At 47.1% G+C, this 19,591-nt stretch overlaps 1 protein-coding gene across 1 annotated transcript in view; it reads left to right on the forward strand.

The window, feature by feature from the left end:
• The first annotated feature begins 484 nt into the window (after positions 1–484).
• The window catches only part of Blo (bloated), a 214,517-nt gene continuing 195,410 nt past the window's right edge, over positions 485–19,591 (forward strand). The window contains exons 1-2 of the mRNA XM_076324977.1: positions 485–1,546; positions 14,290–14,664. Of these exons, the coding sequence (XP_076181092.1) occupies positions 14,493–14,664 (172 nt within the window). The 5' untranslated portion in view covers positions 485–1,546; positions 14,290–14,492. The remainder of the gene's footprint in view (positions 1,547–14,289; positions 14,665–19,591) is intronic.

The following is a 19,591-nucleotide window of genomic DNA, read 5'->3' on the forward strand; positions in this document are numbered from 1 at the left end:
TCTCGGGGCAGGGGGTAGCCCTGGCCGGGCAGCGCGGTGCACGGGGCGCGCGCGAGCTCTTCGTCCCCCCCCCCCTTCTTGGGTACCCTGGGCCCGTATATACCTGTTTAAAGTCCTCTACGTCCGTCGGTTCGTCCGTGTCTCGAACCGTACGGCCGCGCGTCTCCGCGTCCGTGCCCGCGCGGCGTTCGTCCGTCTGTCCGTCTGTCCGTCCGTCCGTCCGTCCGTCCGTTCGTGCATTCTCTCCTGCCTGTCTCTCTGTCGGGGCCCGGTCCGGCACGTCGGTGGGATAGGACCGAGAGAGCCGCCGCCGCCGCCACCGCCGCTCCTCCGCCGCCGCCGTTCCACCGCCACCGCCACCACCGCCACCGCCACCGCCACCGCCACCGCCACCGCCGCCACCGCCACCGCCGCCGTAGCCGTAGCCGTAGCCGTAGCCGCCGCCGTCGCCGCGGTGGTGGAAGGAGTAGTAAGCGGCCTACGCAGTATCAAGCCGGGGCCCAGCTTTTATTAGTTCTTCGGCGCTCGGCGGAGAACGGTGCGTGCCGGAGTGTGTGGTAGCCACCAAGCGCGGTTTCGTACACGGGATTACCTAACGAGAGGTCCCCCTCCCCGGACCTCGCGCCCCACTACCCTCCCCCGTCCCCTAACGCGCGTAAGTAATCGAGGTGCGGAACGAGACGTGAAACGAAACGAGCGAAAACGAGAGGAAAGGGATCATTCGAGAAGGGAAGAAACGAACGAGAGGGAAAGAGGAGTAACGCTAACGTAAATAAAAGGAAATAAATAAAGGAAGAAAAGTGATCTCGCGTGCGCGCGCGCGCGCTCCGTTCTCGGTGGGCATCAAACCGCCCACCCCGCCCCACCACACCCCTCCCCCTTCCCCGTGGCCGTTGTCGGCGCACGAATCGGATTGTTCGCCGTAAACGTCGATCGCGACGCGTCGGGATCGAACCGATTCCGCGGCGCAGTGAGCTCGGGGGGCAACAAGTGTGCGGAGTTTTCGTTCGCGCGTGGTTACGGGAGATCGTGAGTCGTCCGTACCTCGACGAATACACCGTATTCGTGTACGACGACGCATCGGAGGATAACGAGAACGACGACGACGACAACAACAACAACAACAACGGAGAAGAGCCAGTGCGGAAACGTTTGGAAGTCGTACGACGCGGGAGAACGCGCACGCCGCGAGTGGCGAGGCAGAGCGCGAGGACACCCGCTCGGCTCGATCGATGATCGACGATAATCGTTGTTGCGACGTCGCGTCGTATCGTGGATCGGGCGCAAGGTGTTGTTGTTCGTCCGTCTCGGCGCCGGTCCCACGGGACGAGACACCCGGCTGCTGCCTCCGGGCGGCGGTGACAGTCGCCCGCTACGCGAGAGTGTTTTGTTCGGTATAAACCGCGAGACCGTGGTTCTCTCTCCTCCTCTTTCGCTCCTCTTCTCGTTGGTTCGCGAGACGGTGAACCGCTCCTGGGGGATATCCTAAAACAGTACGCGCGCACCCGGAGGCATTACCGATCGGAATGCTACCGTGCCAGTGAAGGTAAATTGAATTCTGCAGTTCGAGCGATAACGCTCGCCTTTTCTTTTTTTTTTTTTTTTTTTTTCTTTTTTCTTCTTCTCTCCCCGTTTTTCGTTTTCGGTTTCGTACGCGTCCATCGATACGCAACGACGACGATTCCGTATCGACGACGGATGGATCGGTGATCCCCGAACCCTATCGATCTCTCATCGAGAATCGTCGTCGAGTACTCCGCGAAACGCTTCCGACTCACGAAAAAAGGGAAAGCGAAGACAGCCGGACGGATCGCACGACTTCCTCCTCGAGGGACGAGAAACATCGACGCGTCGATCGATACCGATCGGGGCCGTGTGTGCCGTTTTTACCAAGAGTGCAGTGCAACGTTTGCAACCCGGTGTCGAGTAAAACTCACCGACGCCGAGGATCGGTGCGCGTTCGCCTTCGACGGCCTTGAGAATTCGGGTTACGCTCGCGCGAGACGTTGACTCGCCTCGTTCGCGAAAATTACCGATCTTCTCGTCCCTCGATGAGTCGTGATCGTCGTTTCGCTCCACGGTTCCCGCGGACGCGAATACCACGAATTATTATTACAATTATGCCGTAATTATACCGATCGCGGCTCCGACACGCGACTTCGTGCGTCGTGCTGCTCGTTACACGGGAGGGCTTCATCCAAAGGGAAATCCGGGACTTTCGTCGCGGATGGATTATTAGAATTTGTTCCTCCATTTGGATCCGTAATCAGGGGAACTAGAAATTCAACGGGAGGGCAGAGTGTCTCGTTGACCGAAAGATCGATTCAAAGAGTAATCGAACTATTCGAGCCTCGACGAAGGGAAAAGATTTTCGATTCCTCGAGTCGGAGAATCGATCGTTTTGGTCCTCGAGACGATTTTTCCTCCGAGATACTCGAACGATTGTGTAGCAATTCATCGAGTGTCGGGAGTGTCGGCTACCGGGGAAACTTTTTGGTCGCGAAAAGCTAATTGTGAAACGACGCAGTGTCGATCGAATCGGAGAGGAACTGTCGCAGAGGGAATTAGAATGGAAAGTGACGCGAAGAGTGCGAAGGAAAACAGTGTCGTAGGATGTTCCGTTCGAATCGAAGTGCTGCTCAAAATTCGACTTCTTTAGAAACGAATACTCGTATCTTTTGGTGCGTGTTCGAGGAACTTTGTACGTAGTACGTAAAATTGGAATCTCGATTGACGTCGAACAGTGAGAAAGTAAAATTAATCTCGAACGTAATTGTATTTCATTTTCCATCGACTCGCGTCGCGTACATTATGTCGAATATTTGTAAGACCGTGAACGTGAATCCAATTTTGCGATTCTCCAACCAACGTATGGAGTATGGGGTACGTTGGTTTTTTTTTGGAGCAGATTTGTTTCTATTACATTCTCTGGATGTTGTTGAAATTGTTGTTAGAATTCTCTAGTGGTGTAGAATCTGGACGTTGTAAATTTTACAGTGCGTCGTTCTTGAATAGAAATTGGCAGTGTGAAAATTTAATTGGATAATTCGTACACTTGTTCGAATTTGTCGGTCTTCGTGGAAAATATGTGCCAGTGTCTTATTTTTTCCATTCGCTTCGTCGTTCGATTTTTCATTCGACCGAAGAGTAGTCGAGGAAATCAGTAACCGATGGAAATAACAAAATTTTGGGTGACTCTCGAGCAAATTGTTCCTTTTTCTAGATTCATGGATTCGTTTCGAATAACGTGCTCCGAAAAACAATCGTTGCGTTCGATGGATACTAAATCTTCACCTTGGCTTGGTGAATTCTAAATTGCTATTAATTAAATTCGACCGAGAGAATAGAAATTTTCTTGCGTTTCTCGCGTTATCTACAAATTAAACGAAATTACGGTAGCCTGCGAGTCGACGATTCGTGAAAAATCTTTCGCGCGTTTACCAGTAGTACCGCGTAATACTTGTACGTAACTCGTCGCGTTGTATTTGTTCCTCGAAGATTAACGAGCACGGAAAATGTAACGTTTCCATTGCAAACTCTACTCCATTGTAAACTCTTTAAGTTCAAACGAATCCTCGTCGAAGAAACGTAACTTACGCGAGATTCGGGCACATGCGGCATTGAAGTCTCCGATTCGCGCGAGCACCGGTCCACGAACGGAGTATCTCCCGGAAATTTCGCAAAGATTACACCTCGATGAATTAATCGTTCGTCAACGAAATGGACAACCAAAAGCTGAAAATTCTATTCGTCGAGCACGGTGTGCAATTAGAAACCCGTCCCGGTTAGATTCATCACCCGCGAGAAAACAACCGTAATTGCGTCTAATTGCGTAAAACGGCGATAACTCGATAGCGATTATCGTTAATTAAACGGAACGGTTTCGCGACGCGTAATTCCATCGGTCTCGTGAACTACGCGGTCCGAGAACGAACCGTTAAATTTCACGCGAAAGGGACGGTTGAAACCCGAATGCAAATCAGCGGTGTCCGTTGAAACGCGCGCGGTTCGAATAAAAATTCGGCGAGCCGAGGCGCGATAAAAGGGCCACGTGGAGTTTGACACAATTACGAGGCACATCGTCCAGTTTCAGCGTCCTTCTCGAGACGTCCCTCGTTAAGTCCAGAAATAGACGCCGGCGAGGGCTTATGAACAGCTCGATCCTTTTGCTTCTCTTTTCTCTCTTTCTTCTGCTCGCTCTTTTGTTTCGCCTGTCCGCTCGCAGCAAGGTCCGCGGAATGAAGATCGCGCCTCGGTCTGACGTGCGAATCCCCGCGGCTCAACCGTGACCGAATCTCGTCCTTTATTCCGCTCGAAATACGTCGCGACGCGCGAGCCTCGCTCGAAACCGCCATGAATGGAGGAAAAAGGGGGTGGCGGCGCCCGCCGCGGTGCTACGAGAGGATCACGATTCGGTGCACGAACCATCGACCTTGGGCGCATTCGAAGTGTGTCAGTGGAACACACCGGGACGCGCGGCCGCCCATCGAGCGGGAAATCTTCCAAACCGATCGAAACTACTTACTCGCGACGCGGATCGAGCGGTTCTTTTTTACTAAATCGAACAACGATCGATCGTCCCTCTGCGTACACCGACAATTTCAAGTTTCGAACGCCCTTTGTTCTTTGGAAAGACAAACCTTTGTGTTCTTTTGTTTTGTTTTTTTTTTTATACGCGATTTTGTAGATGGTACGAAGAGTTTGGGATACTTTGGAGTATGAAGTTTCATCTTTTCGATGGTGTTTCGTTGGCAAGTTAGAGCAGTTCTCTGTTATCGTGCAACGGTTGATGGAAAGTAATTTTATAGTTTGAAAAAGTTCGCAGCGATAAAGTGTCGAAATTTGAATGGAATTAGAATTTTCTTTCGAAATTGTGTAGGGTAATTACCGAGTAACGTGCGAGTGTAATATTTTCGGTGCAACGTTTGCGCGCGTTTGAAAAGTTGTTCGTTTATTTCGAAGATCGAAGTGTGCTCCGAATTGTCGGACAGCAGTATACGGGAATACACTTTGCATAAAATTAACGATGTATTAATAGTTTCGCGACCGATGACGTAACGCTAGCCTTTTTTCAACGTTCCGTACGTACTAATTTGATCTTGGAAACGGCAGTTGCCAAGCTATATTTTTCTTGGTTGTGTAACAGGTTAGACTTCTTATTCGTTAGTATTCTCTATACTTCGACAGAGGTGAGCAATTGACAGCGTACGTCGTAAATTACCTCGAATGAAAAACTTTAACATTGTTTAATTACGATTTCTGAAAATACTTCTTCTTCCGCGCTTTACGTCCGCCATCGCGCAATAAATTTATAAAAAATTACGTACTATGTAAATACGTCGTTGCGTAAAAGTTGTACACGATCACCGTTTATTAACATCGAACTACGACAAAACATTCCTAGGAGTTTACGTATCGATATTGAACGAAGAACTGTCCAATCGCGAAAGAATTATAAAATTCTTTGCTAAACGTAGGAAACCTCTTCGACTTTTGGAAACTTTGCTCGTTCGTTCTATCGTTATCGAATTTATTACCACACTTTTAACTGTACCCTTACGTTCGTGTTCGATGAACACAAAATTCATCGAAAGCAGATTCGAAGGACCACCTAGAAAGTGAAATTTACATCTGGACTACTCCTTGAAGAACTATCTCAAGATTTCTCGATACCTCGAACGCGCGTGAAATAGTTAACGCGAGTCCCTCGGTTACGGAAACACAGCCCCGATGTTTCAAATCGTTTCGTCGCGAAACAATAAAATTCCTCGCGAAGGCAGCTCGATTCGACCGGTCCCGTTCAGTTTCTGAGTTCTCGTATTTCTGACCGGACAATTTCAACAACATTATCGCGAACGCGCCGTAAACATCCTCGATGCGGTCACGGTGACCGTAGGAATTCCGATTCCTCGATAGCCGCGATTCGAGCACCGAATCTCGAGATTTGCATTCTCGATGACGTGTTTTCGTCGGTGCTCGCCGGTAACGAGCCGTTCTCGCGACTAGCTACGGCGTTTACGGAAATTTATTGAGCGGTCGCGATATTAACTGCAATTCGATACTCCTTGGACCGCCCGAAACGATCAACCATCGCGAAACAACGAGTCCCGTACCGCGAAACACCGAAACGCGAAAACGTGTCGTCGACGAGTGCAAATAATTACCCGTTTTACATAATAGAAAGGTGACGGAAGTAAATATTTTCAATTTTCGCGCGTAGAATTTAACGCAACGAGGATATATTTTCAATGGCTTCTTCTTCGAAAGATTTCATTCTTCTTGAAGATTTGTAGGTCGAATTGATCGCGCACGGATATTGATTTCGTCGACACGGAGAGAAACGAATTTAACGACACATGACACAATAATGTTCAAGGTCGCACGGGATCAGACTCGATAAACGCGAGAAGTTATCCTCTTTAGAATTTCGTTTCGAAACGCTCGTTTGTAATTTCGACAGCGAAATTTTGAAACGATTTCACTTTTTCTAACCGGTACCATTTTCCAATGTCCCGATGTCCCGATGCAATATTTTTCACTTGGAATGGTTATCTGTAGAATCTATCATCACGTGTATAATTTATACGGAGTATTTCGAGAGGAAATTAAGTATCTCTCTTTGGACTTGGTTTTCGGTATTATTCGACGACGATCGGTCGTTAACGAGGATGGGAAGAAAGATCGGTCCTAGATCGAGGTGAACGTGGACCGTGTCGAGTAATTGTTGCTTATTCGCGAGCCTTGCAAAGCCCGACTAAAACGTCCGACCCGATACGACCCGCAATTTCTTCTAGGACCGATCTTTCGATCTCTCGTCCGTTTCATGGGAAGTATCCATCAGTATCTGCTGCAGTTTCAATCGGTAAATTGAAACCAGCTAGCCGAAGGATGTTCACGGGCAAAGGTATCCGTGACCCTTGCATCCGTGATACGTTGATGAACATGTGTACTAATAAACACGCGAGAGGTCCCGCTATCCGAACGAAGCATTACTCAGAAAATTAGACAGACAATTTCGCATCGATGAGACCTTCGGTGACCTTGGATGACCTTGAGTCCTAGGTAGTTGAACTCGTCCTAAGAACCGCTACCAACCACCGACGAAACAGTACAGTACACCCTACGATTCATCGCCCGAAATTGGTAAACTTTTGTAAAAGATGTTATCTAAAAAATACCAAGAACAGAGAAAATAGTTTAGGTGACACAGTCGATTGAAATACTCCGTGTAAATCTGTATAGAATGTATTTCGTGGTAGATATTCGAAGAATAGAGATTCTCGATGAAAAAATAAGTAAAAACTATATAGAATCGTTAGAATTTTTCTACCTTAGAATTCTTTGACGAACAAAATTCTACGAAACACTCTTGTATAATTTTACGTACAAGGTGTTTCGCCATAGACGATACCACCGGAAAGGTAAACAATTACGAACGAGAAAAGAAAGAAACATAGCTACTGGAATTTCGTCGCGTACGATATCGGCTGAAAATGATTCGTACTCGATTCTAAACTAAAGGAAATCGGTAGAAAATATAGGATAGAATTTCTTCTCACGGTTCTCGTCGGTGTTCCGTAAAATGACTTTCGAAAACTCGTTCGTGCACTTGTCCAGCTTTTCCCCTTTCGCGCGTGTAAATGATTTCACGCAGGGTAGATCGTACCTACCGCTGACACGACACAACCACAGGAACGTTCCAGCCGCGTGAAATGTTTCGCAAGCGTCTTTACAAAATAATAATAACCGATGCGATACAGCATCGGGCAACCCTGAATCTCCTTCCACCGATTGCTCGTCATTTTTCTTCGACGGGGTACTGTCGTTGCTTCGGGCGCGAACCTTCGATTTTATCATTGAATCATTGAATGGACGGGCCGCGGCGGTCGGCGAACAATAAAACAGGCAGGGAGGAAGGCGCTAAATATTTACGGGAGACACGTGACTGTTTATTGCGCCGAAGTTGCGGCCGGGGAACGTTAGAGAATCATATCGTACATTCCGGTAACGGCGGCTTTATTGCCTACGTTCTTGATTACCACGCAGCCGCGAAAGGGTTGCTTCAAGGTTGTATACGTCGCGGAATCGGTCGGCGTCGATCGCGGCTCGTCCTTTTTAACAAATTCGAGGACACGAATTTTTATTGCCTTCTTCCGTGTTAACACGTTCCTGTTGGCTCGTCGTAGCGGCGATCGGTTGATTATTACCGTTTTGTAGTTACGAGTCGAGCGTCGTGTCCCAACGGTCTACGTACACACCGTGCACTGTACAAAGCCGGAGGAGAGATTTATTTTATTTTTATTTTTCCTACAACGTCTTTATCACGTGAGTGCCACGCTGTGAATACTTCGGTCCAGAGAGGAACGAAACGCGAAACGAACGCGCGAGAAGGTTTAGGTAGAGTGCTGGTTTTAAAATCGAACTTTGATTTCTAAGATGGTAGACGAATTAGATAAAAATAAATTTCTATGGAGAGATTTGTGTCGTTGCGACGATAAGAACAATTTCGTCTTCGATATACGCGCAATATCGTAAGGTACGTTTTTGCCAGTTTATCGACAGAGTTTTCAAAAATTTCTGTAATTTCTCTCTCGCGCTTCTTGCAAAAGTTGTACATAGGTAGAATACTGTTATTAAAATCGAACTTTGATTTCGTCGATGGTAGACGAATTAGATAAAAATAAATTTCTATGGAGAGATTTGTGTCGTTGCGACGATAAGAACAATTTCGTCTTCGATATACGCGCAATATCGTAAGGTACGTTTTTGCCAGTTTATCGACAGAGTTTTCAAAAATTTCTGTAATTTCTCTCTCGCGCTTCTTGCAAAAGTTGTACGTAGGTTTTCGCGACTGATTGCGAACGTCGTAAAATTTCAAGGCTTCCCGTTGCATTCGAAATATTTGCATACGTATTTTACGTACGGGGTTTCCCGTAATTCGCTGGACGTACTTCTGGAATGGACGTAGCGTTTAAAAACGATAAAATAAGTTCCTACTAACGTACATCCTAGTTGACCTTGTTTCCGAGTCATAGCGAGATTTGTATTCCGTATGGTAATCCGTATCTGCTTACCTTCGCGAAAGGTGAAGCATGCACGAGACGCCGGCAACTCGCGCTCGTTTACATTCGCCATCGTCCGAGTTTCGAAAATCGAGCGTGCAATTTCATACTTTTCTTCGCGATATTTCTATTCCGCTACGAAGACTATCCGCTTTGCGAAACACCAAAAATCTCCGACCGACTCCCTCCGCGCGAAATTTACATTTTCCAAATATGTTTGTCCATTGGACGAAACGGAAGAAACGTCTCGGAATACCGAAATTTGAAAAACGCCTGTATCGAATTTCACGTTCGTTCGTTGCTTTCCAAAACGATCGATAAATACCGAAAATTCGTGTCTCTTCGCACTCGACAACGTCGGCCAGTAACTCGCCGAAATCCAAAGAGAACAATTCCTTTGTTACAGTCTCGGTCGTAAATTAGCTCTTCTTCGTTCTATCTCCGAGCGTTTAGAATCGCGGGTTTTATTGCCTCCGTTATTGACATCATCGCGCGCCGAAACGCCCTCGACGTCAGAAAACGCGCCTCTTTGTGCCCCGAAAAGGCGAAACTTCCTCGAAACCCGTCGGGCCAAGGTTAGAAAAAAGTTTACCGGTCCTCGAATTTGTCCAACTTCTTTACTACCGTGCTGGTCCACCGACACGCGCGACACTCGATTCCTGCTTGGAAAGGTGTTCGAAAACGTGGTCCATAAGGAGGGGGTAGTGTGTTTGGGACGTTTGGGACGTTTGTTTGGCGTAAAATTGCAAATCCTCCGGAAGAAAAAACGAGTAAGTTCGGTTTTACGGGGCGCGGGAAACGAGACTCGGTCGCCCGGGTCCCGGTGTATCGGCGCGGGCCCGCCCTCGCTGGGACCGCGTGGCCAAATATGGCCCCGGTAGGGCCCGCGGTCCGGTCCCTGGTCCCCACTCCGGGTGTATCTTAATCCCCGCGATCGCGGTCATGCGAATTGTCTCATTTAAAGCTGGCGTGCGTGCCCGACCCTTCTTCCGCGAGGGGCTAATAAAGTCGTTGAGCGACAGGGGCTAACCCCCGGCTACGTGCGCGAAGCGGACGTGTCGCGATTAGATGGCCTTGAGAGATGAAGGAGAGACGAGGTCACCCATGCCCGCTCGAAGGGCGAGCGAGATCCCTCGCGGATAGACGAAAACGCGCGGTGAATCTGAAATCGCGCGCGACGGGCCCCGTGTGTCTCTCTCTCCGTCTCCTCTTCCTCCTCCTTCTTCCCCTCCTTCTGGCCCCTCCCGGGCCCCGCTCTTCGGAAAGCGAAGGTGATTCCGCAGAAAGGATCGGGAGAGGCGGCGACGCGTTCCATCCACCGACTGATAATCGGAAGTCGGCCGTGTATTTCATTAGGCGGAGAACGCCGCGAGCCGCGCGGATCGACATCACCGGTATTTTTAGAGGCGTTTTCATCGCGCCGCGTTCTACGAGATCATTTAACGCGTAATTACGAATTCGTGGAAAACCGCGGCGCACGTTCCACGAGCGTTCGTTCGTTCTCGTTTTTTTCCTCGCCGTTGGATCGAGACAGAGGTAAGAGATTTCGAGGTTGGTTAGGTCTGGGCTACCTTTTACACGGGAATTCGATCGGTTCGGTGTTCGTTCCAGAGGAGAAAAATCGGTGCAGTCACGCGAGGAGAAATATTTCATCGAGCGTTCGAGTACGGCTCGAAATATATTCATTCGTCTATCGAAAAGATAGAAAAGATTGCACTCGTTTACGGTTCGATATGGGCTTTTTTCCGAATGGTGCTTTCTGCGTTACGAAGAATTACACTTGGAAATTAGGCACACGTTCGGTTCGAGAGACGTACGAGAGGATAACGTACGGTAAATGTTACCTGTTGAATATTTGATACGAGAATTGAATCCATTTTGACTGTTGCGGTACAGAGTAGTTCGAAAAGAGAAGTTGGAAAGTTTTGGGATGTCGATCGTGGAAACTTTGAGCGAGCGGGTAAACGGAACTCGATATGTTTCTTTCGGTGTTGATTAAAGTATTCGAACTCGGTTCGAAATACACCGGAAGGTATACTCTTCCCCAGCTCTTTTAACTCTCGTTAGTTTTCCTTTTTTTTTATTCGTTCGCTCGCACGCTCCACTCCGACTTCAGCGAACTCTTCGACTTTCGATTCGCGCGTTACTCGATTAATCACATCTTCGTCCTTCCGACAGTTCGCCAACTTCTCGTCTTCCTTTTCGGACGGTCTGACGATTCGGATCTTTCTTGTTGCGCGATCGCATATGCAACAGATGTTTCACTTCCTTGTCTTCTTCTTTTCTATCCGCCGCGATCTCTTCTGTATTTGTTTCTATATCAGGATGTTGTACCACTTCCTCTTTTTCTTCCATAATAGAAGTCGTGAAATAGACAAAAAGTGTCCAATTAATCGCCATCCACTGTCCCATTGATGCAACCGATATAATTGCATTTATTCATCGAGCGTGAGACACGAAAGATCGTCGCTGATCGCATCGGACATTTTTATTATCTTTTGTATTTTCGAATGTACGATACCTCGTTCTCGTAATTGCACAGCTGTGTTGCGAACAGAACAGTCGGCAACGACGTTCGCCGGTGCGCATCCTTTCATCGATAAAAGAAAATAAACAATTCGCGTTACTGTATTTGAAAATTGCGAATCACTTCGATCGAGATCGTCTTCGAAACTCTAATTGGACAGATTTTGTTCATTTTTACGAATATTACCCTTTCTCGTATCACTTTATACATTCGATAATAGGCTAACAAAATACGGTAATAATAATTCTACCTATTTTTTATTTACTCGATACTTGACTTCATATTTTGAATAACGTTGTTACATGAGTACATAGTGTACTTATTATTATTATTATTATATTATTATTGTTATTATATACGTAGGTATGACCAAGTATTGCTTTGCGGAAGTTCGAGCAGTTAATTACGCAACGGTTTCCTTCTTGATCGTCTCTGGATCGCGGATGTCGATTTCGAATTCATTGCCAACGATGAAAAACAACATTAGACATTCGTGGAACTCTTTCTGTCCGAGAAATAAAACATCGAACGCAATTCAACGAACGTAGATGAATTTGCTTTTTTTATTTCTCCTCTATTTTATCACCAAGTCGCACGATACTGCACCGAATATAAATATAGTAAATTCGACCAATAATTCTCGAGTCTTTATCGAAATTTACTCCAAAAAGCTGTCAAAATTGCACAAAGCGAGCGTATTGTATTTGTTGTACAAATTCGGCAAAAAATTCATTTTCAAGCTGTCTCGACTAAAGAGAAACGAGCTTATTCGGAACGAGTTATACATTTTTATTTATACTTAATCACAATCTCCAGATACTTCGCAGTAGTTACATTATACGGCTTATTAAATCGTTGCGAAAGTTCGCTAAAAAAGTTTACTCAAACGCTCGACGAATATTTCGTGTTTATTCACTCCCAAGTTCCACAGACTTGTACACGCAAAATAATTAATTCAAAGTATGTCTTAACGAGTTAGGTAAAGAATTGCATAAATATGTCCAAATGGAACAACGATAAATTTTAAATTTAAGATTGAATTTAAAAAGCGGTCAATCATCGATCAGAGTACGCAAAAAGAACGAAAGGTTCCATTCCACTGAAACAATATTTTTACGTTTCCGTTGCACCGCGCAGATACTTTCGGGATATCGGGAGCGAAAAATGAACAACGATCGGTATCGTTCCAGCTGAAAAGATATTTAAACGCTCGGAGCCGGTGTGGGAACTGCAACCGAGCGTGCAACGAGATCCCAGAGGGTGCATTCGGATTAAAAGGTCGATAAGGGAATTATAACAACGTCATGCTCGGAATCCGGAGATTATAGCTTTGCATGACGCTTTACGAAAGATGGGGTAAAATAAGAAACTACGTGGTAGCTTATCGCACGATCACGAAGTCATTGTCGGTGTACCGCACCGTCATCGTCATCCTCGCGACTGTCGATAGACCGTTTGCACGTATCTCGAATGTCTCATCGGGTTGCGGGACGACAATGGGGACCATTATCACCCGTCGCGTTCATCGTGATCATCGTCGGTGCACACGCGCATGCGCGGACGCGAGCGACACAACGCGGCTTTGTCGCCGCGCACCTACACGAAACGGTCTCGTTCCTCGCCGATCGTTCCAGCTGCGATCGGAGAAAAATCGAATTCATTAGCGGTCGCGGGACAGATTCAAAGAGAACTGCGCCGCGAGCGCCGGTTTCGCGAGCGAGCGAGCGAAAGTAAAAGTGGCCAGACTTTTCTCCCGAACGATGTTAACCGGACAAGTATCGTTACCTCGGTTCGCTCCGAATCGAACAAAGAAACATTTACCAGCGTTCGTCCGTCGTTGAATCGGTGAAACGTCGCGCAGAAAAAGAAACGATAAATAAATGCTCGTAGAAGATTTCACGAATTCGAAGAAAAGTATAGATTCGTTTGCAATCGACGAAACTCTTGAGTTCGGAATTGTCTCGAATACACTTGCTCGATACCGTAACTTCGATCCTTGGAGAAAATTTTCAAACAACCGGTAACTGTTACTTCCGGGGAAGTTTTTCGAGCAAATTGGCGCCGATCTATTTAGCGAACTTCCCGAGGAAGCTACGAACGATGTTCTCGTGGAAACGTTTCCGATAGTTTGATCCCGATTGTTCGACGCTAAACCGTGATCGTTCTCTGTAAAGAAATATTCTTTCGCGTAATCGGAGACAGACGAACGGGCAAGAAGTTCGGTATCGGTCACCGATCACCGCCCCGATGGAACGTATTCGCGATAGCTCTCGAAACATTCCTTCGAGGCGCAAATTACCGCTCGGAGTTCCTCCGATCCGACAGCAAAACGTCAAACGGAGCTCGGACGCGACACGGTGGCCGTACTTTTACTTACGACCGCAAGTGGCATTATCCCGGTTCGATTCCAAATCGCCGATAGAACCGATTTCTCCAACCGCAGTGAGGACGACCGCAAATAGACCAACACTCGGCCGTCGACGCTCGCGTTCCCTCGTACCGACGTACAGACCAGCGTACACGCTTACAAGCTTTCCGCAACGAACGCGAGAAAAACGCGGTCGAGACTGCGACAAAAAGAAAGCGTCGCTCGCGTCTTTCCAATCGCGGGAAGACGGAAAGAACAACATCGTAAATCTCAATCTCGGCGACGAGTCGACGTCGAGGTGTACTAAGAGCACAGCTTTGCTTGGCTTACAGGTCGGTGATCGGGGTCTAGCGGTGCGATCGAAAAGAGAGAAGGAGAACGGGCGAGCGATATAGAGCGAGAAAAAGAGGGCGAAGCGTTTAGAGGCCAGGGTTGAAGGCACTGGGTTTTGGGGTGTAGCGAGTTAAAGAGAGCGACGAGGGGAAACGGTGGTGTTCCGGCTGTGTGTTATGATTGGGAGCGAAAAGCTGGCAAGATGCTCGAGGTTCACCGCTCGGACTTTTTAAGCGAGGGAGGAGATGCCTGCAACCCTGCTCCTCCTACCGACGATTTACTACCCCCCGATACGTCCGGGGCTTCCGTCTCCGGGTGGAAGCCCGCCGAGAGAACCGTCTCCTTCGATCGAGACGTCCACGTCAAGAGGATCGGTGAGTCCAGGCAATCACACCATAATGAACGAAACGATACCTGCGAAACGGTAGACCGCGCACGGGACCGACCTGAATAACGTTGCTCGACTTTCGCGGTTTCGACGTCCTTCGAACGCAAAACGAGATCTTCGTGTCGTGCGAAGAACGCTACAGATTCGAATCTCGAGCTTACCGTTCGGATACTTCGCGAGGAAATTTTTCTTTTGTTTTTTTTTTTTTTTTTTTAACGAGAATCTTTTTCACGAAAGATTGATTTTCGAAAAGTCGACAGCTAGAAACTTGCGGCGGACGTGAGTCGCCAAACGATCGAAGAGAGTGTAGAAATAAACGTGAATTGTCCGTAGAATTAATATTTCGCGCAGAAGCCTGAACCGATTTGCGAAATTATGGCGTTTTTACGAGTTCTTCGTGATTATGGATGAAAATTTGATGCACGGAATAAATTGTCACAAAATTGTGTAGTTCGTAACGGTACGTTTCGGAATGTTTAAATTTGTTTTTCGCGTTCTCGGTTTCTTTTCTTTTTCGTTTCTTCTCGAGTCGCGTCGGAATTCGAAATTTAAATTCACGTAGGTAAGCGATTTCGTTCGGTAATTAGTTTTCGAGGATTCAGCGAGAACAAAGCGAACGAAGCCAGCGTATCGTACTTGGGTCGAACCGGTGACCTCGAGCGAGGAGAAAATGCGAGATTACGAGAACGATTGCAACCAAGACACCGGGGTCTTGCGTTTCAGAAAAAATACGGCCCAGGTCCTAGAGCGATCTCAGATTATGGAAATTATTCGCGCAGGGCCGCTAGTTTCGCGCTGAGGATCTCGTGCTGTCAGATGTTTCTGAGAAACGCGCGACTCGAGAAAAATTATCAGCGCCCTTCGCGCGAAAGGATGTCAAGAATGCAAAACCGTGCTTGCCGGATCGAGTTCGTGACAACGCGTCGCGACGTTTTAACTTTTATTCGAGTTCTGGACACGTCGATGAATTTCCTACGAATTTTCATCGATTCCCGATTACGAAAAATTCGAAAGATTCTCGACACCGCGAAATCACACTTACGAATCGAACGTTCGAAACAAACACCACGGGCAATAAATCGCGCGAGTTCGTCGATGGATCGATATCGTTTACTTGGAAAATTGTTCGTTCCTCGGAACGCGATCGACGAAAAGCGAAAAATCGAGCAACGTTACGTCGGTGCTGAGCGTGTTCAGCTTAACTTCTGTCTAACTGTTCCAAAGCTCGAGCTCTCGATATCGATGTGTAACACGTTTAATCAAGACCCTTGCCGCTGACTAACGACACGAATAATCGTTGTGTCCCGCGATCGATCCGATCGGTCTTCTCCCCTTGTGTGTAATCATTAATAATACATGTCCGTAATACCATTAATTGTGGTCCGTTTAATATCCGCTGATCTCGTAACAATAACACGAAAGTGTACGGCTCGAGGACGACGGTAAGAGGCGTATCGACGACCTCGATTCCTCGAGGTCTCGAAAACGCACGTAAGTCGTGCTCGAGCCGCCGGACGATTTTCTCGCATTTTAATCGCTCCGTTGTGCTCTTCTTAATCCGATATGTGGGCTCGTAACGGTATTGGTGTGTGCGTGCTGGACTCAACCATTCCTTTGTTACCGCTATCTTAATTATTAATTACATTAATGTTCCCTCTTCTCGCTCTTATCGTGCGTGTCGCGTGGATCGGGGCGCATGCGTGGACGCGCGCGTGTCACCGATTCGCGCGCCCTCGAACGGCCTCTGTGTACGTGTGTGTGTGCGTGTGTTTGTGTGTGTGTGTGTGTGTGTGTGTGTGTGTTTGTGTGTGTGTACGTGTGTATGTGTGTCTCACCGTGATCACGGTGGTTTGCTTGCCGTATCATAACCTAACACGCGCGTTAAGCGCTTAGCATGTACGACTAACGAGGGATCGCGGACCACTCGAACGGATTCGAGTCGTTTCGAAACTTTCCCGTACTCGTGGATCGAAAAGAATCTTGTACGCGTTTCGAGAATAATTCCAACGAGAGATAATTCATCGACGATCGATAAATTATCGTTACTCCCAGAGAAATATAAATAGAAACGAAATTGTCGAAAATTCGCATTACCATTTTTCCATCGGATCGTTGCTCAACCGCGCGGTCGATGATCGAAGAGATTCTTCCGTCTTGAAGTTGAAAAAAATATCGAAAAAACGAATCGAAATAATTGAACGATTGTTAATTATCCGAAGAATGATCCACGATGCGGATAATCTTGGAATGTGGCAGAGTTTCGAAATTTATCGAGTTCTCGAGGCGTTCGTTCACCCTCGTGCGTTACGCGCGATCTACGGAACAGCTTTGCGATTATTAACGCGCTCCTAAATACGTTTGTACAATTTCAGTCGAAGCCGCAGCCGCACTACACGGATTGTAAACGCGCGCCGCGTGGGAAAGTGAAAACTTTTGAGTAATTCGCAAGACAAGAACAACCGGTAGTTCGTCGTGCACGCCGTCGGAACAATCGTTAATTCTAGACATTTTTCCCTAACAATGTATTCGCGTTTTCAAGGAAACCAGAGATCTACCATTTTTACGAGTCGGTTCTGGAATTTCGAGAATGCTTCGTCAATTCTCTGCCCTCCTGTCGAAAGTAAAATTCAGAGAAACTATCGTGACGGTTAACCGTTAAAAAATATTTCACAAGTTACTTCCATCCCTGAAAAGAATCACCCGTTAGTTACAAACAACGGATTTTTGTTACGTTCACTATAATCGATTCAAAAGTAAGTTTCGTACGCTATCGCACAAGTAATATTTACTATATTGTGTAACAACGCGAAACGACGTAACAGAATAAAAGATCTAGTAACTTTCGAAAGTAACTTAGCGAAAATTCTAGTAACGAATTTGCATAATTTAGAAACGTGGACGTTTGCCAAACGACGTAGAGAAGTTCCGATTACCCAATTAATAGTAAGAAATGTATAATACAAATTGGGAGAAACATTTCCAGGGATTCGTTGAATCTTGTCCACCTTGGAACAATTTATGACAGTCCCCAAACATTTTAATTGCATCTTTTGCAATACTTTACGACCGATAAAAATAGTTACAACCGAAACAAGATCGTATTTTAAACTACGATTTTTCTACCTTGGAAATATTCTCGTCTCTCAGATACAACGATCCTCGACCCCAAAACACACTCCCTCGTTTAGAGTTCCACTTCTTTCCTCTCGAGTGGTTTCTTGCGCATTGCGTAGTCCCGCCTTCGAAACAATCTCTGTCAGTCCCCAAACATATTGATCGCATCTTTTACAATACTTTACGACCGATGAAAATAATTACAACCGAAACAAAATCGTATTTTAAACTACGATTTTTCTACCTTGGAAATACTCTCCCCTCTCAGATAGAACGATCCTCAACTCCAAAACACACTTCCTCGTTTAGAGTTTCACTTCTTTCCTCTGGAGTGGTTTCACGCGCATCGCATAACCCCGCTTTCGAAACAACCTCTGACAGTTCCCAAACACATTGATCGCATCTTTTACAATACTTTACGACCGATAAAAATAGTTACAACCGAAACAAAATCGTATTTTAAACTATGATTTTTCTACCTTAGAAATATTCTCATTTCTCGAGTACAACGATTCTCAACTCCAAAACACACTCCCTCGTTTAAAGTTCCGCTTCTCTCCTCTGTAGTGGTTTGACGCGCATCGCGTAGCCCGCAACGGGGGCCACGATGGTAGTTCTCGAATCGATTAGCCGGTACAGGGGCATCGCCGGCAGAGAAATCCAGGGACGCTGCCAGTCGGTGATACAGTGATACAATAATATCTTGCGAATACCGGGCGTAGGAAAATTAATGGCCACTAAACGGAGGTAACTATCTTAAGGCCCGGTCCGGCGTTTGTATTACTTTATAGTTGGCGTCCGCTGGGTTTACGAGCGTCAGCCTCGTGTACTGGACGCGATTGTAGTTTCTCCGGCGCGGCGAGGGCCCGCCAGGCGTAGGCAACAGCGAACGCAGAAGCAAAGACAAGGGATATAACCGGTGGGCCGTTCGCCGGTGCAAATAGCCATCGTGTCTCTACAGTTAGGCCTCTAATGGCATTGGCTAATAACGCCGCGAGAACGGTTTTCCAAACGAGTCCGGAACGTCCTCGCGACCACGACGAGGACGACACGGCAGCTGCGATCTCGCCGCGCTTTCGCTCGAGCGCGTCCATTCACGCGAGGCTGTTCGTTCTTTCTTCTTTCTTTTTTCTTTTTTCTTCTTTCTTTTTTCACTTTTTTTCCCCATTTCCGCGGGACGAGAGGAATTGTCAAGGTCGAATGTCAACATCGCGAACGAACGGTCGACGAACCCATCGCCCGTTCACTTTTTGCACGCGCCCACCGCGTCGATTCACCGCGAACGCGACCGAACAGGAAAAAACGAATCGAGAGAGAGAGAACGGAAAGGAAGCAGGGATCAATGTCGGGTAGAAATTGCTTCGAAACGAGGGCAATCGAGCAACGAGGTAAATTTAAGGGCCGTGGAATTAAATTCGTCTATCTGTCGTCGCGAACGAGCATTCAACGACGGTTAACCGCTCGGTTAACCGTCGGCCATCTTGGCAACTCCAACCGAATTGCTCGAATCTTACGAGTCGAGATAGAAATTGAATATCGCGCTCTCTTCTCGTACAGACACCGAATTCTCGCGGTTTAACGACTTCCGTTGTTCGACGCGCCGAATGAAATTCGTTTTGTTGTTGTGACTGGACTTTTGTCGCGCGAAGAAAGTTTCGAAGATAGTTGGAGTCAGACCTTGGCTTGAGTTGAAATTAGAGTTCGTTTATCAGACTCCCTTCCCTAAGGAAGTAACGAGAAGGATCTGTTCCTTATAACTACGCGACGTCAAAATCACTTTGACGCTAACCGTGGTATAG

The sequence above is a fragment of the Ptiloglossa arizonensis genome, chromosome 13 (assembly GCF_051014685.1).
Source record: "Ptiloglossa arizonensis isolate GNS036 chromosome 13, iyPtiAriz1_principal, whole genome shotgun sequence".
NCBI classification, from domain to species: Eukaryota; Metazoa; Arthropoda; class Insecta; order Hymenoptera; family Colletidae; genus Ptiloglossa; species Ptiloglossa arizonensis.